The sequence below is a fragment of the Ctenopharyngodon idella genome, chromosome 9 (assembly GCF_019924925.1).
Source record: "Ctenopharyngodon idella isolate HZGC_01 chromosome 9, HZGC01, whole genome shotgun sequence".
In the NCBI taxonomy this organism is placed as follows: domain Eukaryota; kingdom Metazoa; phylum Chordata; class Actinopteri; order Cypriniformes; family Xenocyprididae; genus Ctenopharyngodon; species Ctenopharyngodon idella.
Genome location: NC_067228.1, coordinates 1,583,487 through 1,610,324, shown reverse-complemented (window position 1 = coordinate 1,610,324; position 26,838 = coordinate 1,583,487). Strand labels below are relative to the sequence as shown.

Below are 26,838 nucleotides of genomic sequence, written 5' to 3'. Positions count from 1 at the left end.
TCATACATTTATAAGATTTATAAACAAAACAAACCACTCTCTTTTCTAATGACGAAGGTGGGGCAACCTGTCAATCACATGAGATCCACCACCACCATCCAATCAATTCCCCTCAGACAAAATCAAGCCCCGCCCTACATTTGTTCTTGTTTGTGAAGCCGTTTCACTCGGATATACGTCACAATATGATGACAATAAGATGATCGCAACTTCCATTTTATGCCGACTTTAACCTGATGCCGTTTAGCCCCTGCTTGTAGATGTTGTAATACAAACTCTTTCTCTATATTGACAGCCATTCAACAGTAGATGTATTTTAAATGCACCATAATGAGATATTATGAGCATGATCGTTTCATATTAATATCAATGAGAGAATCACAAACCTCCACTACACATTTGTTTTCCATGATGATTCAGATATTGATGTGATCTTTGACCTTCTGCATTTAAAACCAACATGCTTTAAGGGAATATTTGAGTGTTTCTTCAACTTCAGGCACTTTTATGTCCTAGGGATTGCTTTAACATAAAACTAAGGTCACATTAAAACTGCCTTGGAAACTTTTTACCATGCCAACTTATTTTACTACTTTTTTATAGATTTGATCGTTTTCCCCGTGTCCCAGAGTGTCAGTCTTAATGAAAATTCATGTTGTAATGGTCAAATTATGCAAAAAGTTTAAAATATGATTTGTCTGCATTTAGGATACATAAACGATACATCACAATGAAAATGACTTTAAGAAAAAATACAAAAATGACTTTCAAACCAGTTGATTCGTCTTTTTGCTCATCGTTATTATATTAAGTTGCAAAACATTGTGATAATTATCACACATTGTGAACTGAACAGCGAGATGATGAACACGCATTACCTTTTTTCTGATTTCTGGACTTGATCTGTAGAGGTTTATGGAAATACAGATTCAATATGTGAATAATCTGAGAAGTGATATTACAAGCGAATATGAGTATGGTTTAGTAAAGTATGGTTTTATTAAGAAAACCAAGAGGGAGAAAATTAATGCAATTGTAATAAAAAAATTGTAGAACAATAAAACGACATAATCTGAGCAAGTAAAAAGAACGTTTTGCTAACGTTCCCATTAAGTTATAAAAAAGATTATGCGAACGTTCCATTTTAGAATTTTGCAAACATCATGGGAATGTTACTTTTGAATGTTCTCTGAACGTTCTGAAACATTTAAAAACGATGTATAAATAACGATTTTGTGCTAAAGTTTTTAGGACATTATTAAAGATCAGATAACCTTGAACGAACGTTTGCTGACAAAAAAAAAAAAAAAAAAAAAGTTTGTTCACAACTTTGAGAAAACGCTAGCCAAAGATCCGAGAACGATCCGCTGGGAAGTTCCTGTCATTAATGAATTATCCCAGCAGCGCGCGCTCATTTGATTGATTTTCATTCTTCTGGCGCCTTTCAGATCATCGCATTTTTTGGGGATACTATTGCATTTTTTCCCAAATAATATTTGTCTCTTTCTCCTCTCGGATTTATTTCCTCCTGCAGCAGCAGTTCAAAGCCACAGAGACATCAGAAGCGCGTGCATGCAAGCGCATGTCTCATCTCCATGCAGGACTTTCCCTCACATCTCATCTCCGTACGGGACAGCCAAACCATTCCCAGACCTAGAGCTTCACTAACCCGTTTAAAACATCTCACACATCAGGTTGCATATGAGAGAGCAGCAGTGAACATCCTTTACTATCATTTGCGACACGCAACAAATGAAAACCACTGTTGGTTATTCCACAAAGAGCGATTATAGCGCATGCACAATGTAACAAACTCTAAATGATCAAGTTTAACAAGACTAGATAAATGCTGTAAACACATGTTTGCACGAGTATAACTCTATAAGAGCGCTAACGGTCTGTGTGCATCTCATTGAAGCAGGAATTTCCCCCTCGGTAAAAATGCAGAGCGCATTCCTGAAGCGCGCGCCTTACCTGCGGGAAGACGAGGACGCGGCAGCGCTTCAGTAGAGGAACTCTGCGGATTCTTCAGGACGATCTGATCTGGGATTCACAGGTCAGGTTTGAAGTTGATATGTGGACTGAGATCAGATCATTACAGTGAATCGGATCATTCGAGCGCCTGCATGTGACCGTCCGTCGCCTCTTAAATCGCTTCAGGCTCGTTTCAGCTTCTGGCTCCACCTCGACTGAGAGTTAAAGATGCTCTCCGCCCAGAATGAACCTGAGACAGGTACTGCAGCTCGCGCTCACTGCTGCCCACCTGCGGCACGAGCCGCAGAACTGCACTCTAAACATATTTGAATTGCATGTAAAATGGCCAGCATAAACCAATTATGTGATGCATATTTGTCAATCATATGAATCAGGTAAAATATCTGTAATAGTACTAATAAAATGAATGTGTTTTTAATGCACAATAACCATGTAGATATATAGTTATTATCAGTAAATCCAATTAGTTTCATACCTTTTAACTAATTGAATATTGCTTATTTCTCAGCTAGCCATATGTTCATACTTTTTAACTGAACGAAATTAATTGTGAATAAAATGCATTTTGAAAATATGATCATTTCAATAAAATTAAATAGAAGCAAATAGTTAATAATAAATGATGCCATGAGTGCGGTTTCATTTATGCATGACTGGCAATTATGCATCTCATTAAGATTATTAGTTTGTGTTAAAACTGTGTAATCAAAATGGATGTAAATTTTATATGCAATTCAAATACATAAATCTTATATATTATATATATATAAGGGCTGTCAAATCGAGTAATCGTAATTAATTGACTCTAACATAAAAGTTAGTGTTTTTATAATATGTGTACATATATACTATACAATATATGTATAAATCTAATAATATATTCACACATATATTATATAAACACAAACTTTTATGTTAGATGTGATTAATCGCAATTAATCGATTTGACAGCCTATATATATATATATATATATATATATATATATGTGTGTGTGTGTGTGTGTGTGTGCAGTGCTCAGCGTAAATGAGTACACCCCCTTTGAAAAGTAACATTTTAAACAATATCTCAATGAACACAAAAACAATTTCCAAAATGTTGACAAGACTAAGTTTAATATAACATCCGTTTAACTTATAACATGAAAGTAAGATTAATAATATAACTTAGATTACACATTATTCAGTTTTACTCAAATTAGGGTGATGCAAAAATGAGTACACCCCACAACAAAAACTACTACATCTAGTACTTTGTGTGGCCTCCATGATTTTTAATGACAGCACCAAGTCTTCTAGGCATGGAATGAACAAGTTGGCGACATTTTGGAACATCTATCTTTTTCCATTCTTCAAGAATGAGCTCTTTTAGAGACTGGATGCTGGATGGAGAGTGATGCTCAACTTCTCTTCAGAATTCCCCATAGGTGTTCGATTGGGTTCAGATCAGGAGCCACTGAATCACTTTCACCCTGTTCTTCTTCAGAAATCCAACAGTGGCCTTAGATGTGTGTTTAGGATCATTGTCATGTTGGAAAAGCGCACGACGACCAAGGGCACGGAGTGATGGTAGCATCTTCTCTTTCAGTATAGAGCAGTACATCTGTGAATTCATGATGCCATCAATGAAATGCAGCTCCTCGACACCAGCAGCACTCATGCAGCCCCACATGAGGACACTGACACCACCATGTTTCACTGTAGGCATTTTTCTTTGTATTCCTCACCTTTGCGACTCCATACAGTTTTGAAGCCATCAGTTCCAAAAACATTTATCTTGGTCTCATCACTCCAGAGTATAGAGTCCCTGTAGTCTTCATCTTTGTCAGCATGGGCCCTGGCAAACTCTAGACGGGCTTTTTTGTGCCTGGGCTTTAGGAAAGGCTTCTTTCGTGGACGGCACCCATGCATGCCATTCCTCTGCAGTGTACGCCGTATTGTGTCACGGGAAATAGTCACCCCAGTTTGGCTTTCTACTTCTTCAGATAACTGCAGTGAACTTGCATGCCGATTTTATTCGACCCTTCTCATCAGAAGACGCTCCTGTCGAGGTGTTAACTTCCGTGGACAACCTGGACGTCTCTGTGAGATCTTTTTTAAATTTTTGTACCACTTTTGCTACAGTATTCTGACTGATAAGTAAAGCTTTGCTGATCTTCTTGTAGCCTTCACCTTTCTGGTGTAAAGAAATTGTTTGTGACATTTCTCTTCTCTGTGGTGCCATTGCTGACAGCATGAAATGGGAAGGGGTTTTAACACCCTTTTATAGTCAGCTGTCTGCTGGACACCTGTGTAATGAATAATTAGACTCACCTGTGATTGAATTCTTGTTAAATTAGACATTTGTAGTCTAAAATGTAGCTTTGCTCCAGAGACTTTCAGTGGGGTGTACTCATTTTTGCATCACCCTAATTTGAGTAAAACTGAAAAATTTGTTCTCTAAGTTATATTATTAACCTTACTTTCATGTTATAAGTTAAACAGATGTTATATTAAACTTAGTCTTGTCAACATTTTGGAAATTGATTTTGTGTTCATTGAGATATTGTTTAAAATGTACTCATTTACGCTGAGCACTGTAGATACACTCATACACATATTATATATTTACAAACATTTATGTTAGATTGCAATTAACTGATCTGACAGCACTAATATATATATATATATAATTTTTAATGCATTTTTTGAGTTGAAAGGGAAGATCAAATCATCAAAGTGAGATCAAACTGTAAACTCGTTTCTGTTTCTCTGACTCTGATTAGAACACATAAAAGAACTGTGTAATTATTTTGATATTGATGTGCAAGAAATGTATGATGTTCTACCAAGTATTCCATCCAGGAATTTGTTTACAGACCCATAGATGGCAGGATAATTTATTGACTTGTTTATCCATTGATAGATTCCTGTTTGCATCACTGAAACAGGTGTGACAGATGTACTTTCCCCGGGGTGAGGAAGTGACCACTTTCTTTTTGGTGCTACTTTCCCCTTCATTTATGTGCATAAAAAGCCACTTTGAAATTTACTTTGCCGTCTGCAATTATACCACTTTGGATTAAAAATGGTGCAAAGAAAACCGATAAAGGATTCATTTATAACCAAATAAGAGTCAATGTTCATCCCTGTGCACCTCTGTATTTGTACCAAAATCTTCTTAAATTACTGTATTTACACATTCATGCATCATGTCACAGTTTTGTAGCACAAAAGATGAACACGATACATGTGATGCAGTAATGTTTTGGCGACTGTCACTTGGTAACAACTTCACAGCAGGGGTGCCAAGAATGGTTGCCATGGAAATTGCAGCATCAGCTAACCTACTTCTACAGGCTGAAGGACACGGCATGATCCACTGCGTACACGGAGACAAACGCAGGACTCTGAGGCACTTTATGAGTCGGAAATGATGGCTTAATACTCTATATGAAGATTATGGTTTGTCTTTGCTATTTAAATGGATGTAAGATATCAAACAGACCCACTTTACACTTAAAATAATGTAGGTTATGCTACAAAATGCACAATAATCTGCATGCAATAAATGTTCCTTTTGCATAGGAAGCAAAAAATAAAGCAGAAAAAAATGTTTTTGTGCTCAAATCTAGCTTCACGGTAGTAAACTGCGTGAGATTCTCCAGCTTTGTTGTTGTTGAGCAACCAAACCGTGAGTTGTTAAAGCTCCGCCCTCTTCTGGAGCAGCAGCTCATTTGCATTTAAAGGGACACACACAAAAACGACGTGTTTTTGCTCACACCCAAATAGGAGCAAATTTGACGAGCTTTAATAAATGATCTGTGGGGTATTTTGAGCTGAAACTTTACAAACACATTCTGGGGACACCAGAGACTTATATTACATCTTGTAAAAGAGGCTTTATATGTCCCCTTTTAAACATAACAAATGTCCTGGTAAACAAGAAACATGACTTATTGAAAATGGCAAGCAGTAAATGGACTGTTTACCGAGGATCAGATTGAGGGTGTGCAGCGAGTTTGAATGTTTCTCCGTGACAGAGATAAAGGACAGTGGGTAGGTGAGGTTTTCTTTGATGCACAAACCTTTAGCTTTCTGTTCTGTTCTTCTTGGGTGGTCAGAATGAGAGAGGAAGTGACATCTTCTCTTCACAGGCCTAATGTGTGCAACATTTCCCTGAGCGAGTCGCTGGCAGCAAGCGCACAGTGCTGTAATCTTACAAATGTGTGTGAAACGGGCAGGACCGGACACGTACATCACCTCCTCAGACTGTATGGGTGTGCTCTGTTTGCCTTCAGATCTGTTCACACACAAAGAGAACATTCTCAAGAAACCTACTTAGATGATAAATGAATTTTAACACGACTGCACGCTGAAAAATAAAGTTTCCAAATGGGGTTTTTTGCAGTAATGCAATCGAAGAATCACTTTTGGTTCCTCAAAGAACTTTTCAGTGAACAGTTTGAAAACAAACCATTTTTTTCTGAGTGTGAAGAACATTTAAAATATCTAAAGAACATTTTTTTTTTTTACTATAAAAATATTTTGTGGTTTCATTGATGTTAATGGAACCATTGAAGAACCTTTATTTTTAACATAAAGTGTATTTTTATTATTATTATTATTATTATTTGTTCTCAATGTTCCAGATTCTAGTGCCATTTCTGTAAAAGTTCAACAGATGGCGCCAGTTAGCTATTTAAAATCATACATACGCATTATTATTTCAATGAAATAACTGTTTATTCTTACACTATGATCTGATATGCAGTTACTCACTTCTATTCATCGTTTTCAGGATTATAAACAGATTTAACCAGTGAGTAAATCTCATTTATAAAGTTGCATGAAAGACTGAGTTGAGTTATGAACTATAACCACCAGGTGGCGCGTCAGTAACGGGAAAGAAACAAATAGCGATTTATTGATTGCAAATGAATATATAACAGCACTGAACTATAGTACGATCTTCAGGTTAACAAGAAGGATATTATAACTTATCTAAATAAAACATAGTTTTAAAATCTGTCATGCTAACCTGTGAAAGTGGTCTGCTTAGCATGTTAACATGTTGACACTTCACAGTGCATTAAAAGTGCTATTCTTCAGTTGGAGTGGCAAATGAGAGGCCAAAATTAAAATAATACAATATATTGCTATGTATAGCTGTTTAAATTGAGCTTAATATGCTATATTCAGTCAAATGGAAGTGTAATTAATGTTAGTCAAATACTGGTGCTTAAGCTTAGCTATAAGCACTAATCATGTCAGACAAATCAAAACAAATCCAGATTTTTTTTGCAACAAGGGATGCCATCGTGATCACAAGACATTTTAGAAATATTAATAAGACTATAACTACATTTAGATTAAAATGAACATGCAGAATTCCTTTAAACATGTATTTTAAAACAATAATACCAAATCTTTTCACCCTGCAGAATACAAATATGAAAACGGTTTATGATTTATTGGTCTTTAAAGTTTACAAGTTAAAGCAGAGGGACACCAAAACATTTATAACTGGATGTTATGATTTCCCGAATCACACGAGAATGGGACCTGCAAAACACCGCGACATGATGGTGGATTTGGGCTAAATAACACATTTCCAAGGCGTTGCTATGTGGTTGTTATCAGGCGTTTCCATTAATTTTTCGTTCGCAGAATCATTTAGTGGTTAATTACTCATTAATCATTAAGGAATGCCACAAAGTAGTGGCTGGGAAATATAATACTAATTAGATTTGGGCATTTTCTGAAGAAATGCCTATTACTATGGCGTTGTTATGTTGTTGCCATGCGGTAGCAACGCATTTCCGGTATTTATATGTTGTTATGTGGCGTTTCCATTATATTCTGTTCACACAGAAAAACTGAATAATTTATTCATAATACTAACGATATGTGGGCATTTTCTGAAGAAATGCTGATTACTATGGCATCGTTAGGGTGTTGCCATGCGATAGCAACGCATTTCTGGTATTTGCTAAGGCGTTGCTATGTGGTTGTTATAAATGATTTCCATTATATTTTGTTTGCAGAATAATTTATTCATTAAATTACTCATTAAACATTAAATAATTTAAGTAATGCCACGAAGTGTTGGCTGGAAAATATAATACTAACTATATTTTCTGAAGAAATGCCGATTACTATGGCATCGTTAGGGTGTTGCCATGCAGTATTTGCAAGGCGTTTCCATTATATTCTGTTCATAGAATAATTTATTCATAATACTAACTATATTTGGGCATTTTCTGGAGAAATGCTGATTACTTTGGCATTGTTAGAGCGTTGCCATGCGATAGCAACGCATTTCCGGTATTTGCTAAGGTGTTGCTATGTGTTTGTTATAAATGGTTTCCATTATATTTTGTTTGCAGAATCATTTATTCATTAAATTACTCATTAAACATTAAATAATTTAAGTAATGCCACAAAGTGTTGGCTGGAAAATATAATACTAACTATATTTTCTAAAGAAATGCTGATTACTATGGCATCGTTAGGGTGTTGCCATGCGGTAGCGCATTTCCGGTATTTGCAAGGCGTTTCCATTATATTCTGTTCATAGAATAATTTATTCATTAAATTATTCATTAAACATTAAATCATTTAAGTAATGCCACAAAGTTTTTGCTGGGAATATAATAAGCTACTAACTAGATTTAGGCATTTTCTGAAGAAATGCCGATTACTATGGCGTCGTTAGGGTGTTGCCATGCGTTGCTATGAGTGGTTGTTAGGGCGTTGCTAAGTGCCCCAGTCTCTCAATATGGCTCTCGTGTCCCTCCTCCTTTTCCTCAGCTGTTTTCTGGTCCAGCAGGTGAAAACGCGGCGTCTGATCACTGAGTAAAGACGCAGCGTGATTTGAGGAATCATGCGTGTCTGGAGAATCAAGTTTATTCGAGGCAAACAGCTCTAATGACGCGCGTTTGAACCTCGCGCTTGATGGCGCGTGCGTGCATGACCTCACTATTCCTCACTATTCCTCACAGCTGTGCGAGAGAGAGAAAGAGAGCAGCAGCAGACGCGCTCGCGCTTCCCAGCGCTCCGTCGGTATGTCTCAAGCCGTTCTCCGTACATTAAAATGACCACATGCGGGCCAAGTTGATCCGCGCCCGCCTGCTCGTCAACGACAGCGTTGCGCACTGGAATCAAACATGGACGAGTCGTCGCTGCTGGATCTGTTGGAGTGTTCGGTGTGTCTGGAGCGGCTGGACACGAGCGCCAAAGTGCTGCCCTGTCAGCACACCTTCTGCCGCCGCTGCCTCGAGAACATCGTGAGCTCCAGACACGAGCTGCGCTGCCCGGAGTGCCGCATCCTGGTGGACTGCGCGGTCGACGATCTCCCGGCCAACATCCTGCTGGTCCGCTTACTGGACGGGATTAAACAGCGACCGAAGAACGGAGGAGGGAGGACGTCGCTGGTGGGATGCGCAGCCGGAGTGTCGGCTTCGCCCCCGGGGACAGCTGTGCGGGACCTGCCCGTCGCCACACGCAGCTCCCCGGTCAAGGTTTGTGCGGTTCTGGTTCGTGTTGTGCTGTGGATGAGTGAAGCGCACGTGCTGTTGTTTGCCAGAAGCTTCAGTACTTGGACAGTGTAACTGTAAAAATGATTTGTCGAAGTTGTAAATGAAATCAAGGTTATTGGAAATCCTATTTTTATATGGTGATTTATAGACAGTGCGAGTATAATATATAGCTGTTGGCAGTGTGGCAGGTAATGTATACAAAGTTGACCCTTAATGCAGTGGTTTTCAATCTTTTAGATGCCATGGACCCCCAAATATGACCAAAAAAAGCCAGGTATCTTTTATAAACACCAAATGTATACACGTATACAATCTAAAATTAGTTTTCTTAAGTTATATTTTTTTCTAATCACTACAGTAATGTACTGTTAACTGTATTATTTATTTATATTAACAATATTTTTTATTTATTTTAATCTAACTTAATGTAATAACTAATATTTTAAATTACATTTTAATCTATTTGTATTTTATTTATTTATTACAGTTTTTCCTGTCACTCCCCAGTTTGAAGACCCCTGTATTCATCCAAATAGTTGTTTTGCCTCTCCTATCTCTGTTATGTAAGAAACAGCCCACATTGTGAGAGATTTCTTCATCTGCACTGGTGCTGTCAGTGTTTGGTGACGTCACGGCAGTTTATTTGCTCTCTGCTCAGTCTCACATCTGAGATCAGAGATGGTGTGTTTTGTGCTGGATCTGCTGGGAAAGACGCTGCATGAAGCCATGAGCGGTGCTTTAATGTAAACATGAGCATGATGAAGAAATATTAACTGACTCGAGCTCCAGTGCTGCTGCGGTTATTGTTTGTTATTGTTGTGTGTCAGAAATGTTGCTGCTATATTCTTCTCTCCACACGCAGGTTTTCAAGTGTTTTTATTCTGATGATGTGCAGGACCAGTCAAAAGTTTAAGCACTTCACATTATCAGATATTTTAATTTAAAGGCTTTCGCTTCAATGCTTGAACTTAACTTTACCTTTGTCTACAAAATTTGCATATGACAAAATGGATTCCCTTTTTTTTCTTTAATGGATAGGGAAGGAAGAGCATCAAGTGCACATGTCATGTTCCTCCTTCAGTAGTGTTTAAATCATCCCATGATAAAGTGTGATCAGTGGTAAATTAATGATCACACTTATTTTAGGGGCCATTTACACTACACCATTTTCAGCTAAAAACTGAAAACTTTTTATGCGTTATTTACATGACAGCAGTGTTTTGGGGGCCTGAAAATGCAAATGTTTGATAACGTGATTCAAAGTGCAAGTTTTTGAAAACGATACCGTTATCATCTCTGTGTAAACTACAAAAATGCGAATTTGAGAAAACGGTGACGTCATGCACATGCGAGTTAGGCTACATGTTCAGTCTATAGGCGTGTAGTTTCTTTACAAAATGACATCGCCATCTACTGGCCTGGCAGCAGAATACAGCACTTTTAGTCGTTTTCACGGATCCGTGTGAACGTGGATTGTTTTGACGATGTTGTTGTCTGTACGCAAGAAACGTAAAGGAAAAACTTTTCCATTTTTTTGTACATCGTTATTGTATAAAGGTACACTCTAAAAAATGCTGGGTTAAAAACAACCCAAGTTGGGTTGAAAATGGACAACCCAGCGATTGGGTTAAATGTTTTCCCAATGTGCTGGGCGGTTTTATTTAACCCAACTATTGTTTAAAAATGACTATATGGTTGGCATAAAATGAACCTCAAAATAGGTTGGAAATTAAAAATCAGACACATAATTACTAGAGGCAATAATAATAATAATCAAAAGGTGAACATTTATTAATAAGCAATTTAATAAATGTTTATTGCTTTATTATTCTTTAAACTTAATAAATGTTAATTTATTAAACATATTAAATGTTAATTTCCAACATATTTTGGGTCAATTTTAAACAAGCAATACAGTCATTTTTAAACAATAATTGAGTTAAATGAGACTACCCAGCAGGTTGAGCAAACATTTAACCCAACCGCTGGGCTAAAACAGCCCAACCCCTGGGCTTAAACAGCCCAACCGCTGGGTTAAAACAGCTCAACCGCTGGGCTAAAACAGCGCAACCGCTGGGCTAAAAACAGCGCAACCGCTGGGCTAAAACCCTGGGTTTGTCCATTTTCAACCCAACTTGGGTTGTTTTTTTTCTAAAACACTATTGAAGGAGGAACAGGCTCTGAAAATATATAACATAATATAATATAATATAATATAATATAATATAATATAATATAATGCAGCCTGTTTAAACCCGATGAAAGACCTTTGGTCTTTATGTACTTCATAGCAGTGCTTTTTTTATACTCTTTAACAAAATGTGAAATTTAAATGGCACACATTGCCGTTATCCTACATAATTTTGATTAGATCTAATAACCATGATTGGAGTAATCAATAATTGTGACAAGCCTACTTCTAAATGCATAAATGTAAACATCAATATGGCATAATGCAATGATTTAACTATAATCATGTCATAATAAAGAATGAGCAGATGTGTCTGATATATATTGTATGCAACAGCCATGATGATGTGATTGGACGACTGCGTTTGGCTGTTGCTATAGTAGCAGGATGTTTTCCTATGGCATGGACTGATGGGTAAGATGTTTCTTTGAGACGCTCTGCCTTTGTTGTCTTGGTCTATTGTTGTGCTTGTGTCTGTTGAAGCGGTCAAACACACATCAGTCCCGCAGGAGCGGCGCAGGACTCACTGAAGTGTGAAGTGATGTCCATCACAGGTCAGAGGACAGACTCTGCTGACGCGGCGTTAGTGAGGACTGATGCTCTGCTTCTGTGCGTTTTGTGGCTCCTCTGATAACGCTGTCGCTCACGTCAGCAGAGCGGTTGCTCCGCATTCATATTCTCTCAGAAAACAGCTTCTAAGACGGGGGGAAATTGGCTGAGTTCATTTAAACATGGCAAAATGTGAGCTGAGAATATTAGTACCTGAAAGCATCACCAGTTTTCAAATATACAATGATGCGATGAGTGAGGGATGAGCAGAACGTTATGCAGATTTCATGTTGGCGAGTGTGAAAAGCAATGCACAGTGTATTTTGTGGTTTCATAGATGGTACACTGGCCATTATAAACCCATATTGATCGTCTTTTGCAGACACTCTGAAGTCAGACCGATGCTCTGATGTTCCTTCACAAGTCATGGTTGGCATAAAGTATTCATCTCAAACCTCTATTAGATAGAAAATAAGGTTTCTCATGAATTATTAACTGTAAAGCTACTGTATCATATTCCTAAGGCCTCTAAATGATCAATATGTTGCTGAAAAACTTGTTGCACACAATCTACTACATGCTTTTACTGACAATCCTCATTTTGTCTGCGTGAGATTCTCCGGCTTTGTTGTTGTTGAGCAACTGAAGCGCGAGCTGTTAAAGCTCCGCCCTCTTCTGGAAAGGGGGCCGGGAGCAGCAGCTCATTTGCATATAAAGGGACACACACAAAACAGTGTGTTTTTGCTCACACCCAAATAGGGGCAAATTTGACAAGCTATAATAAATGATCTGTGGGGTATTTTGAGCTGAAACTTCACAGACACATTCTGGAGACACCAGAGACTTATATTACATCTTGGAAAAGTGGTCCCCTTTAATTCAATTAGGTGTTTTCACGAAGTGGACAGTTCTCAAAAACCCCATAGATGTCTATTGAATGTTCAGAATGGATTGGTCTGGATAAAGTGAGTGATTGATGTCTAACCGTACTGAGGCGTGTCATTGGAGGAACATTCAGCCCGTTATTACAGCCGATGTCTCATACGCACAGACGTACTCTCTCTCACTGGAAGTCAGCTGACCTGCTGAGAGATGTCTTTATTGTTGCTCGGCTGCACACAGCGGGACCAAATCTCTTGTATTTCTGCTTGATTTTGTCAGTCTAATGCCTGTAGCCGCTCGGCAGCGGCATTCCCACCATCCACAGACACATTAACCCACATCTGCCGCGTACCATGACATTTTTGACAAGTTCCAAAGGACGGCTGCACATTTGTGTTTTTTGTTTGTAAATTGATTTATTTATAGACCTACCAATCTCAAAATGCTGCCATCTTTCTAGTCATTTTTACACCCCTCTAATTTGGTTCCAAATCTCAGGTGAAAATTGTCATTTTGACCCCCCTCTACAAAATAGTGGATTACTTGGTAAATATACATCTGTGGCATTTAATGTTTTGGCTTTCATCACTATTTATGCTTGTCTTTCTACAGAAAAAATATTAACAAAATCAAAAATTTGAGACTAGGAAGTTACTGAAATTTGGTTGATTTGACACGGAATGACCCTACTAAATAAAGTATTAAAAAAAAACAGCTTAATCATGTTAAAAGTCTTGTTTAACAAAAGCACACAAACACAACAGCTTCTCATCCCTACGGACTCACCATAATAAACGCACTGTCAGCTGGAGACTTGAAGAATGAAACGTCCTCCTTTGCCCTTGAAGGAATATTCCCTCCATTTTCTAGAGTTATGATCCGACTGAAAAACATTAGCTGCGCTCGCGGGTTCTGGACTGCTGAAGCTCAGTGAATTCAGACCCCACAAAAGTGTTTTATCTGCCTTCCTTTCTTTCAGCAAGTAGAATTTATCAAATGTTCATCACAGGGTTTTCTGTATCATCTGCATTGAGTATCTTCATGCACACAGTCATCTACTAAAAATGATTATGAACATTGTTACCTTCTATTTTCTATGTGCCCTTGTAAATATATATATATATATCTAGTTTAACTGTGGCATTAGTAATAAAATGAGGCCGTAACCACAGCAATGTAAGACCATGAATGAATCCTCTGTGGTTTGGTCATTTATAGCTTCACATTTAGAGACCATAATTACTACAAACTCATTCCCACTACAGATTATTGGGTCTGAATGTAGTACATTTCTGCCAAAATATGACTTCAGTCACTTCATTTGGTGTTACTACTGTAAGTGCACAGTGTTTTCAGATTTTGGACTTCCATTCAGGTCTGTATGCATGGTTTTATAAATACAGAGTTCCTACACTCTAAAAAATGCTGGGTTAAAAACAACCCAAGTTGGGTTGAAAATGTACAAACCCAGCGATTGAGTTGTTTTGACCCAGCGGTTTGGTTAAATGTTTGCCCAACGTGCTGGGTAGTTTTATTTAACTCAACTATTGTTTAGAAATGACTATATGGCTGGCTTAAAATGAACCCAAAATAGGTTGGAAATTAAAAATCAGACACGTAATTACTAGAGGCAATAATAATAATCAAAAGGCGAACATTTGTTAAAAAGCAATTTAATAAATGTTTATTGTTTAATTATTATTCAATAAACTTATTAATAAATGTTCATTTATAAAAAAAAATATAAATAAATGTTCATTTACTAAACATATTAATAAGTGTTCATTTTCAACTGGGCTAAAACGACCCATTCGCTGGGCTAAAACGACCCATTCGCTGGGCTAAAACAACCCAATCGCTGTCGCTAGGCTAAAATGACCCATTCACTGGGCCAAAACAACCCAATCGCTGGGCTAAAATGACCCATTCACTGTGCTAAAACAATCCCAGTTGCTGGGCTAAAGCAACCCAATCACTGTCGCTGGGCTATAACGACCCAATCGCTGGGCTAAAACGACCCATTCACTGGGATAAAAACAATCCCAATCGCTGGGCTAAAGCAACCCAATCGCTGTCGCTGAGCTAAAACGACCCATTCACTGGGCTAAAACAACCCAATCGCTGTCGCTGGCGTAAAATGACCCAATCTCTGGGCTAAAACGAACCAATCGCTGCTGGGCTAAAACGACCCATTTGCTGGGCTAAAATGACCCAATCGCTGGGCTAAAACTGGGTTTGTCCATTTTCAACCCAACTTGGGTTGTTTTTAACCCAGCATTTTTTAGAGTGTAAAATTGTGTTTGCTCCCCAGAGAAAATATTGATTTTCCTGATCTACATATGTGCATTTTAAGACGTTTGAAGGCCAAAACATTTGATAACATTAGATTTAAAACCATGTCAGTGGGCAGTAGCATAAATAATCTGTCAGGAAGATAACAGATTCTTAAACATGAGAATCAGGTCAATGTTGCAACTACACTGTAAACTGGAAATACAGAAGAGGCTTAGATTATGTAAGGAATAATTGACTCCGGTCCGTTGAATTATTAGATAATAATACACACCTGAGGTGGTAGTGCAGCCACAACACGAAACGTTATTTTCTAATAATTCAACGGACCAGAGTCAATTATTCTGCACACCTCAAGACATTGTTCAGATGTTGTATTATAAGACATTTGTCGGCTTTTTGTCCTTAAAATGCTCTTGTGTGTAGGACTGATTTCTTACACATCTAATCCCAAGGCTCCGTTGCTAATTCCAAAACGTCAGTTTAGAGCTAGTAACGGAGGCTTGAGCCAATGATAGCAGACTAATGCAGTTATTAATGCAGTTATTAGAGAGAGAGATTAAGCGTGTCTGTGTGTCTCTCAACAGTGTTCGACAGCAGTGTCTCTACTAATAGCGAAACTGTAAGTTTATCTGCTTCAAGAACAGTGCCATTATTACCTCACTAGTCAGAAATGTCATGTAGCTTTTAAGTTGTTAAACTGTTTTACTGATAAAATAGTCAGAGACAACACGTTTCTGTTCGAGTGCGTACTGTGTGTGTGTGTGTGTGTGTGTGAGTATGTGCTTTCTGAAAAGTGGCAAAAAACATGGAAATAGTTTGTTGTTTTTATCTCATTGTTTACTATATTTATTTGCTTGGTCAGTGTTGTTGTGGGTTTTGGTTCTTTTGCTGTTGTCGGCTGTAACGGACCTTTGATTTGGCGAAGTGATGTGGAACTGTAATGGGGTCAAGTCCTGCCTGGAACTACTTTATCTGTGCGTTTCCCTAAAAATAATTGCACACCTTAGAACATTCGTCAACCAATCAGATTCAAGCATTCAGCAGCCCTGTATAATAAGATTATTGTTATTGATACTGGTGAAATAATATCAACATGCTTGAAGCATGTTTGTTGTGAGCCAATCATATCGTAGCGCTGACATCATTATCATACATCCATTGGTCCGTGACGTGTCGTTTCAGAAGTGAGAAGACAGTTATCTCGAGGAAAAACTGCATCAAACTGCACATTTTTTGCAGGTTTTTTGAGCTGCAGTAAACAGACGTGTCTGCAGCCTCCTGCTGTTCTCCGTCTCGTTCTTCAGCTCCGCTCTAAACCACCATTAAAGTTTCATGCTCTCAGTGCTGGTAAAAGTGCAGCGTGAAGACGACTGTCAGATGCCACTGACACCGACACTGACTCTGCGTCGCTAGAGACGCGCGGCGCTGCTGATCTCGGCTCATTCGAACAGCACTGAAAGAACAGTTTCCTCTTCTGTCTCGTTATAATTGCACACAAACACATTGATATGAATGCAGCAGACAGGAGGATCTCTCAGAAACACGTCCCACACCTCCAAACACACCTCTCTGACGCTTGCTGCAGGTCTGATATTTTACTATTATTTATATACTGTTATAGTTATTAATGTTTTGATTTGGCTTTTGTTTGTAGTAGTGTTATTTTTTGGCAACACTTTACTGTACGGTCTCATTTACATGAACTCACATTAACAATGAGCATTATATTTTTACAGCATTTATTAACCTTTATTAATGTTAGTTAAAGTATTAGTATGTTGAGATTAACATTAAGATTTAATGAATGCTGTTTGTTCATGTTAACTGCTGATGTAAAGTATTTTTTTTTTCTTTTTAAATATTACCATTTAAGTTTAATTTATTTTTTTGTATCAGTTTTAGTTTTTATTTCCAGTTAGTGATTTTTAGTTGCTTCAACTAGTTGGGTATTAATACAAGTCAGTAATTTAGTTTTAGTTTTAAGTTTTTCATCTTTTATTTTATTTTATTCATTTTATAAAAAAAAAAAAATTATATATATATATATATATATATATATATATATATATATATATATATATATATATATATATATATATATATATTTTTTTTTATATTTATTTATCTATTTTATTTTTATTTTTTTCTATTCAATTCAATTTTATTTTAATTTATTTTATTTTATATTTATTTATTTTTACTATTTTATTTTATTCCATTTATTTTATTCATTTTATTTTATTTTTATAAAAAATATTTATTTAATTATTTTATATTTATTTATTCTATTTATTTTATTGTATTCTGATTATTTTATTTTTATTTATTTTTTATTCAATTCTTTATTTTATTTTATATTTTTCTATTCAATTCAATTTTATTTTAATTTAGTGTTTTATATTTATTTTTCCATTTTTTTTCTTTTTTCTTTTATATTATTCATTTTATAAAAATAAAATATTTATTTATTTATTTTATTTTTATATTTAATTTTCTATTTTTATTTTATTTTATTTTTATTACTTTACTATTCAATTCTTTTTTTTTTATTTTATTTTATATTATATTTATTTATTTTTATTTTATTTTACTTTATTTTATATAACAAATGTTTTAATAGTTTAGCTTTAGTTAAAGGAATAGTTCACCCAAAAATGAAAATTTCCTGATTATTTACTCCCAGGTCATCCAAGATGTATATGACTTTCCTTCTTCAGCTTTTCTCCAGAAATTTAGGATTGAGGGAAACATTTTGGACTGGATTTTTCTCCATCTAATGCAAGTCAACGGCAATCACCATTTTTAATAGTCCAAAATCCATATTTGACGGCTTAGGTTGAACTAAACCATCTCCTGGACACACATCGCAGGACCAAGGTGAACATTTGTAGTTAAAAATATATACATTTTTTATTTTTTTCTGACAATGACTGATCGTTTCACTAGAGAAGACCCTTATGTGTCAGCTGGAGTTGTATGGATTACATTAATGTTGCGTAAACATGGATTTTGGACAGTCAAAAATGGACTACGGTGATCACCGTCAAAGGCTACAGACATACAAAGACAGCGCACTCATGTTATTATGAATGGGAGAAAGTGAAATGCATAATATGGCGGAATAAGCCCCGCCTTCTAAGTAAACGAACCAATCACCAACTGCTAAAGTCTCTGCAGCTGCTGTAAATAATGAGGAAACTTTCCTTTTTGGGTGAACTATTCCCTTAACAGTAATAAGCCTGGTAATGTCAATCAGGAACATTTAAATGATGTGAATCCGTTCAGATTAAAGCTCTAGCAGGGCTCTCCTCTCTGGTAATGAGTTCACGAGAGCGCGTTTGACGCTGTGGTTTCAGACACTCCTCATTTGTCATCTCAGAGTAAACAATGCTCCTCCTGGAAAGACACAGCTGAGACGCGTCCCGAGAGTCAGCCAATTTACTCTATTTTTGTGCTGCTCGGGGACAGTAACACAACACTCATTAGCTCATTTAGGAAGCACAAGAGTAGCTTTTAGTGCGACGATCTCCCTTACAAGAGTGAAAACCAACTGCAAATCAGAAACAAAGAACTTGTATGGCTAAACTAATTATTGTACAGTGAAATGAAAGATTATTTTCTTTTAATTTAAATGCAAAGCAAATCATTGGCATCAGATGAATAAGTGTGACATCAGTGTAAGAACAGCTTCACATTATGAGACATTTTAATTAAAAACAATCAAACTAATATTATAAAACTGTTCAGATTGGATGAGACACGTTTCTCTCATGTGAACTCATTATCAGAGAGGAGAGCTTTAATCTGAATGGATTATCATTTTAATGTTACTGATAAACATCACCTGGGTTATCAATAACTTAAGATAAAACTATTGAAACATTTTTGTTAATTGAAATAAAGCTGAAATGAAATAAAATATGAATATTAGTATAAAAACTTTGTTACTTGGCAACTAAGTTTACATCGAAATAAACAGTAAATAAAATAAACAAAAACTAAAACGGAACTAAAACTATTAAAATCGTTTTCAGTATTGGAAGTAATGCTGAAAATAAATAAAATATAAATATTAGATTAAAAAACTTAAAACTAAAAGAGAGAATTAGAACTCAAATTTAACTAAAACTGAAATTGCCAAAAAAAATTTAAACTTAAATAGCAATATTTAAATAAAAAAACTAATAAAAATGACAAAAGCACATAACAAAAATTACTAAAAAGTAAACCAAAATTAAAATATATAAATAAAAGCTAATTCAAAATGTTATAAAAACTATAATAGTAATTAAATAATATTGACTCTTTCCTTTCCGTTGATGGAATTTTCCAGGAATGCGTGTTTTACTGTAGGGGGCGCTGTTACACATCTTCTGAAAGAGTACAGAATCTCCAGATCAAAACACAGACAAAGAAGAAGCAGAAACAAGCGATTGAAGCATTGCTGACGCACATAAATGACACGATCATCAGACATTAAACAACATATAAATCAAAACTGCCTAATGTTAACGAAGAAACGACTGAAGCTTTGAGATGTTTGAGATGTTACTTCATCTGTGTCTGAATCCCATCCGGACGAAGTTGTTCAAAATATTGCTTTTTTATGAAACTTATCCACATTCAAGTGTTGATAAAATAAAGAGTGCATGAAGCTAGAATAAATGTTTTAGAGGGTCTGTTCTTTCTTTTGATATGTTGCATGTTCAGATATTTGTACAACAAAATATTCTGCGGGCCATGAAAGTTTTGTGAAAATGATCAAAAAACTTTTTTGGCGGTGAAAGAGTTAAATAACAGACCTGCAGCAAGCGCCAGAGAGATGGACGGTCTCTTTCGAGGTTGTTGTGAATGTCTGATGACAGCGAGAGCTCATTCATCCTCCCGCATCTCCAGTGTTGAGTGGGAGAGTTTGTAATAACGTCAGTGTTGTTTCTAGCCTCAGCTTACGTTAATGTAATTTACCCATATCAGCTTTATCTTCCTCTCTGTCTCAGACATTACGCCCACAGTCCGCCCACAGACCGTTCACTGACCGTCTGATCCAGATCTCACACAGAAACTACGGTTAGTAGTTAGAGTTACTACTGCTCCACAGTGTCCAGCATGTTTTATCTTGCTCAGCAGGGAAGGTTTGCAAGGTTTTGGATTGACACGATCCTCTTCCAGGATTTGCCGAGGTTTACTAGGTTAGTGGCATCAGATCTTTGGAAGAGTCACTTAAAAGTAAACTAGATCTCAACTAGAACAAGTGTATAATCTTTGTTATATCTGTAAAATAATAATCAGTTTAAGTCATCCACACATTTCAACTAAAAAGAGGTTTCTGTTCAGCTATTCATATAAAATCAGTTTTATTTTTTCCCAAATTCTATTTTTCAGTTTTTTTTGGGGGGGGAATATTTTTGTTTTGTTTTTATGGTTAAAATAAATTTTAGGGTAACACTTTACACTCTAAATAATGCTGGGTTAAAAACAACCCAAGTTGGGTTAAATATGGACAAACCCAGCGATTGATCAGACACATAATTACTAGAGGCAACAGTAATAATCAAAAGGTGAACATTTATTAATAAGCAATTTAATTAATGTTTATTGTTTTATTATTTATTAAACTTATTAATAAATGTTCATTTATTAAACATATTAATAAATGTTCATTTCCAACCTATTTTGGGTTCATTTTAGGCGAGCAATAATAATTTTTAAACAATAGTTATATAACACTACCCAGCAGGTTGGGTCAAACATTTAACTCAACTGCTGGGTTAAAACAGCCCAATCGCTTGGTTTGTCTATATTTAACCCTACTTGGGTTATTTTTAACCCAGCATTTTTTAGTTTAGTTTAGAGTTTAGTTTAGGGTCCAATTCTCACTATTAACTAGTTGATTATTAGCATGCTTATTACTAGGATGCATATCACTACAAGTCACATTCCATTACATTCCGTGGAATAACTAAGCAATTGGGTTGTTTTAGCCCAGTAAATGGGCTGTTTTAGCCCAGTGAATGGATTGTTTTAGCCCAGCAAATGAGCTGTTTTAACCCGGCTTTTGATTTATTCATCCAAAATTTGTCAAATTCCGTGACGTTCCGCGGAATAACCAAGCAATTGGATTGTTTTAGCCCAGTGAATGGGTTGTTTTAACCCAGCGATTGGATTGTTTTAGCCCAGCAAATGGGCTGTTTTAACCCGGCTTTTGATTTATTCATCCAAAATTTGTCAAATTCCGTGACGTTCCGCGGAATAACCAAGCAATTGGGTTGTTTTAGCCCAGTGAATGGGCTGTTTTAACCCAGCGATTGGATTGTTTTAGCCCAGCAAATGGGCTGTTTTAACCCGGCTTTTGATTTATTAATCCAAAATTTGTCAAATTCTGTGACATTCCGCGGAATAACCAAGCAATTGGATTGTTTTAGCCCAGCAAATGGGCTGTTTTAGCCCAGTGAATGGCTTGTTTTAACACTGCTTTTGAATTATCCAAAATATGCCAAATTCCGTGACATTCTGAGGAATAACCCAGCAATTGGGTTGCTTTAACCCAGCAAATGGGCTGTTTTAGCCCAGCGAATGGGCTGTTTTAACTACTCATTGCCTCTAATAATTATCTGTCTGATTTTGGGTTCATTTTAATCAAGCAATACAATAATTTTTAAACAATAGTTGAGTTAAATAAAACTACCCAGCACGTTGGGCAAACATTTAACCCAACCGCTGGGTTAAAACAAATGGGTTTGTCCATTTTCAACCCAACTTGGGTTGTTGTTAATCCAGCAGTGTTTTTTTTTTTAATGTGTGTTTTTTTTTTTTTTTTTTTTTTTTTTTTTTTTTTTGGATTTATTTATGTTTCAAGCTGTATTTTAACCCAGCGATTGGGCTGTTTTACCCAGCGAATGGCTTGTTTTAACACAGCTTTTGAATTATTTATCCAAAATTTGCCAAATTTCGTGACATTCTGAGGAATAACCCAGCGAATGGGTTGTTTTAACTACTCATTGCCTCTAGTAATTATGTGTCTGATCTTTAATTTTCAAGCTATTTGAGGTTCATTTTAAGTCAGCCATATAGTAATTTTTTAACAATAGTTGAGTTAAATAAAACTACCCAACACATTGGGCAAACATTTAACCCAACCACTGGGCTTGTCCATTTTCAACCCAACTTGGGTTGTTTTTTTTAACCCAGCATTTTTTAGAGTGTAAATTCAATTTTTATGACTGTACTCTGTCTGTGTTTTCCGCATCACACAAATCATAAATGGGAATGCTGTGAGCCAAAAAGTAAAATGAAGTTAGAGTTTGATAACTGTAGTTCTTCTGGAATAATGTGCACGGACGGATCGCTCACAGTAAGACCAGGAGTGTGTTTGAATGGGTTTTGGTTCGTTGACATGAATCATCTGAAGCTGTTTTCAGCGTGTGCGTGTGTGTGTGTGTGTGTGTGTGTGTGTGTGTGTGTGTGTGTGTGTGTGTGTGTGTAAAGCCGTTGTGTGGGAGATGTTCTCGTGGAGTAATGAATGTTGGCGCAGTGGCTATCAGAATTGATTTGCATGCGGATGAGAGCAGGTCGGCTCTATCAGCCCTTTACAGCTGCATGTTTGGACACACGACGTTCCTCCTCATTATTTGTGTGAGTTTGGCAGTCTCGGAGCCTGGTCTAATTTAATGCAATAAAAGGACACATCAAAGCGTGTTCTTTGTCTCCGGTGACGCAGTGGACAGTAGAGAGCCTGTCCTTTCTGTGTAATGAGCGTTGGGTTGTTTACATTGAGCTGTAGAAACACATGAGGCACTTCTGGAGCTCATCTACATTCACGCTGCGTCGTTTGTCTTTGAGGAGCGTTTGATGGTGTCGTTCATCTTCTTTAGGATGGAGAAAAGCTACAAGGTGCTCAGACTTATAGATATCTTTAATGTGACACACTCCATGATTTAATGCTCAGCCGAAGTCTTTTAGTTTATTCACTAAAGATTAGCTGGATTGTACAGTTATCATGTCATCATTGATTAATAAACCCTGTCAGGCTGATCGAACCTTGACACAATGTGGCTGACTGGACTTTATCCTGCATATTACATGGATACTTATCATATAAATAAAAGAATGGATGTGAAATATTAATTTGAGTTGGGGCTGTTCTGGGCTCTGCACTGGCCCTTTAAATTTGCTGTTTTTTTTTTTTTTTCATTTTAATTTTTCTAGATTTTTTGTTCGTTTAAATCTTTCCTGGATTCCTGGATTTTAGTGCTTAAATTGAATTTTAGTGTTAAAAAACCGTTCTGATTAATTGAAATCATGAAACTTACATGGTTTAATTTTTATTAATTTTAATAAATTGTTACATTAAGGCCCTATTTTTTATTGTTTTATTTATTGAATTTTAGTAATCAAAAATCATGTCTAATTAACTGAAATCATGGAACTTATACAACTAAATATTTATTTTATAAATTTATTACCTTTTTAGGGCACTATGAAATCTGTTATTTTTTTCCCTAAATTCTGTTTTATTTTGCCCATATTCCATGTTTTATTTATTTATTTTTTTTAATAATAATTTTTTTCTGGATTTTTTTTTTTTTTTTCTATTTAGGATTCCTCTTTAGTAAACAAAAAGCATGTCTAAGTAACTAAAATCATGGAACTTATACAATTAATTATTTTTTTTTTTTTTTAATAAATTATTACATTTTTAGGACACTATGAAATCTGTTATTTCTTCCCAAATTCTGTTTTATTTTTCCCATATTCCTTGTGTATGTGTGCGTGCGTGCGTGTGTGTGTGTGTGTGTTTTTTATATATATATATATATATATATATATATATATATAAATAAATACATACACATTTTTCTGGATTCTGTTTTTTTTTCCCCCATTTAAATCTTTTCTGGATTCCACTTTAGTGGTTTAATTGAATTTTAGTAATAAAAAATCATGTCTAATTAATTGTAATCATTTTTATATATATAATAAATATATATATATATATATATATATATATAATATATATATATATATATATATAATATATATATAAAATAAAATTGTGTAAGTTCCATGATTTCAATTAATTAGACATGATTATATATATATATATATATATATATATATTATTTTGTTTTATTTTGCCCAGATTGTTTTTTTTTTTTTTTTTTTCCTTCTTTTTTTCTGAATTCTGTATTAATGGTTAAATTAATCTCTTTTATATCTTCCCAAATTTATTTATTTTTTTTCTTTTTTCCTGTATTCTGTTTTTTTTTTCCCCCCATTTAAATCTTCTCTGGATTCCACTTTAGTAATTTAATTTTAGTAATCAAAAAGCATGTCTAATTAACTGAATTCATGGAACATTTTTAGGGCACTATGAAATCTGTTATATTTTTTTTCCCAAATTCTGTTTTATTTTGCCCAGATTCTCTGGGTTTTTTCTATTTTTCAGGATTCCGTTTTAACAATTCAATAATTAAAAGTTTTACAGTAAAAGGGCCATATGAAAATGTTATTTTTTCAGATATTCTGTGTTGTCTGTAAATGTTCCAGGATAAAACAAATTTCAAGCGAACTTTTATTTTGTCATGCTGTAGTGAAGAGCTGTGAGTTTGTGTGTGTATCTGACGATAGTTTTCTCAGATGAAATGAAGTGGCTCAGATGAAGCTCATGTGTAGTGAGACGCAGACGAGCGTCACGCGTACTTGAGCAAACTGAGACACACACAACATGCAGACTTCACATTTCAATAGCAGTCTTTAATATTCACACACACTCATTCAGATCACAGTTTGATGAAGTGTGCAGCCCTGCTGCTGATTTATTCATCCAAATACGCCAAATTCCGTGGCGTTCCGTGTTATACTGTAAATTCCATTTTAATGACTGAATTGCGCATTCGATTTTGCATCGTTGAAATCATAGTTGAATAGTAAAGGCACCGCATAAGCTGTGGATATGGAGTGTTGAAGTGATTAACAGGAGTCTGTGAGACAGAATCAGCTGTTAAACTGAGAGAAGTGATTAGTCACATTGAGAGAAAAAATAAACTGAGGGGACAAATGATTCATTTCAGACGATCGGAGTCTCCCAATCGGATCTGTACACTGCACATTCAGGGTTTGTTCTCATCTGAGAGTGTCAGTGCAGTCAAATCAATACTATTACTGAATATTCAGTGTCTTTTAAACAAAAAAAGTGTAAATAATAAAAGTAATCACAGTGCACAGCGCTCACCCCGACTAATCAATACTAAAATAGTCTGCAACAAATTTCATTATCGATTTGCATAGATTTGCCGTTACATCCGTGATTCCCAGAGGAGCAGAAATGTGAGGTCAAGGAGGAGATGGAGCTCTGCCGCGGGGTCACAGGAGCTTCCAGCCAGGGGTCAGAGGTCAAACCTTCCCACACAAACCGCATTGTGATTATGGAAATGAGCTAACCAAACACGGAATAATTAATCACCATAGAGACAAACGAGGAGCACAACAAAGCCCTTCCCAGCATACATCCGTTCGTCGGCAGCCCGTCAAAATAAAAGCTTGATGGTTTAATGTCAACATTGATAATAATCATAAATCATCATATTAGAATGATTTCTGAAGGATCATGTGACACTGAAGACTGGAGTAATGATGCTGAAAGTTCAGCTTTGATCACAGGAATAAATTACACTTTACTATATATTCACATAGAAAACAGCTGATTTACATTGGAATAATATTTCACAATTTTTACTGTATTTTTGATCAAATAAATGCAGCTTTGGTGAGCAGAAGAGACTCTTTCAAACACAATAACAAATCTTAGTGACCCCAAACTTTTGAACAGTAGTGTAAATTCAAGTCATATGGAGAACATTTATGTTTTTCCTCATATCGCAATGTTTATCGCAGAAAAAGTAAATAATGCAATGTCAGTTTTCCAATATTGTGCAGCCCTAATATCCATGTGTCTCCTCAGCTGGAATACTGTCAGGTTCTTGTGTGTTTTGGACTGACAGACGAGGGCTTTGCATTACACTCAGCTGAAGTAAAGAGACTGGAACATTCCCCCTCTCTCTCTCTCTCTCTGTTATTATTTTCATCCCTCTCTTTGAAAGCGAGTGGGAGAGTTTGGGTTTTCCAGCCAGCTCTGCTCTTGGAACGCTCTCTGTTTCCTCTGAGACGAGAGCAAGAATGCGGCCGGGCGTTCGTCCTGCGGAAAAGATGATGAGACCGCAGGTCACTAATGGTTTGAGCCGCAGGTCTTCATCAGGTGGACTGAGGTCAGCCAGGGGGAAGAGGAGGAAGCAGTGTTACGTAAGGGCTGGTGAAGTGATGGCACGTTCAGAACTGTGCTGTGAACAGGTTGATGTGGTGTGGAAAGAATCTCAGTTCTTCCGGCTTGACTTTATAAGCTAATTTAATTGT

General features: G+C 36.1%; 2 protein-coding genes across 4 annotated transcripts in view; one reads left to right on the top strand and one right to left on the bottom strand.

Moving 5' to 3' along the window:
• The window catches only part of edar (ectodysplasin A receptor), a 101,265-nt gene extending 99,035 nt beyond the window's left edge, over nucleotides 1–2,230 (bottom strand). For both annotated transcript variants that reach the window (XR_007931726.1, XM_051906582.1), the window contains exon 1: nucleotides 1,975–2,230. The gene's annotated coding sequence lies outside the window, so the exon portion shown is untranslated. The remainder of the gene's footprint in view (nucleotides 1–1,974) is intronic.
• Nucleotides 2,231–6,845: 4,615 nt separating this feature from the next.
• The window catches only part of LOC127519114 (E3 ubiquitin-protein ligase SH3RF3-like), a 114,549-nt gene continuing 94,556 nt past the window's right edge, over nucleotides 6,846–26,838 (top strand). Inside the window, exon 1 of one of the 2 annotated variants that reach the window (XM_051906575.1) lies at nucleotides 6,846–9,494. In XM_051906575.1, the coding sequence (XP_051762535.1) occupies nucleotides 9,141–9,494 (354 nt within the window). In that variant the 5' untranslated portion in view covers nucleotides 6,846–9,140. The remainder of the gene's footprint in view (nucleotides 9,495–26,838) is intronic. The other variant, XM_051906573.1, reaches the window with a different exon arrangement.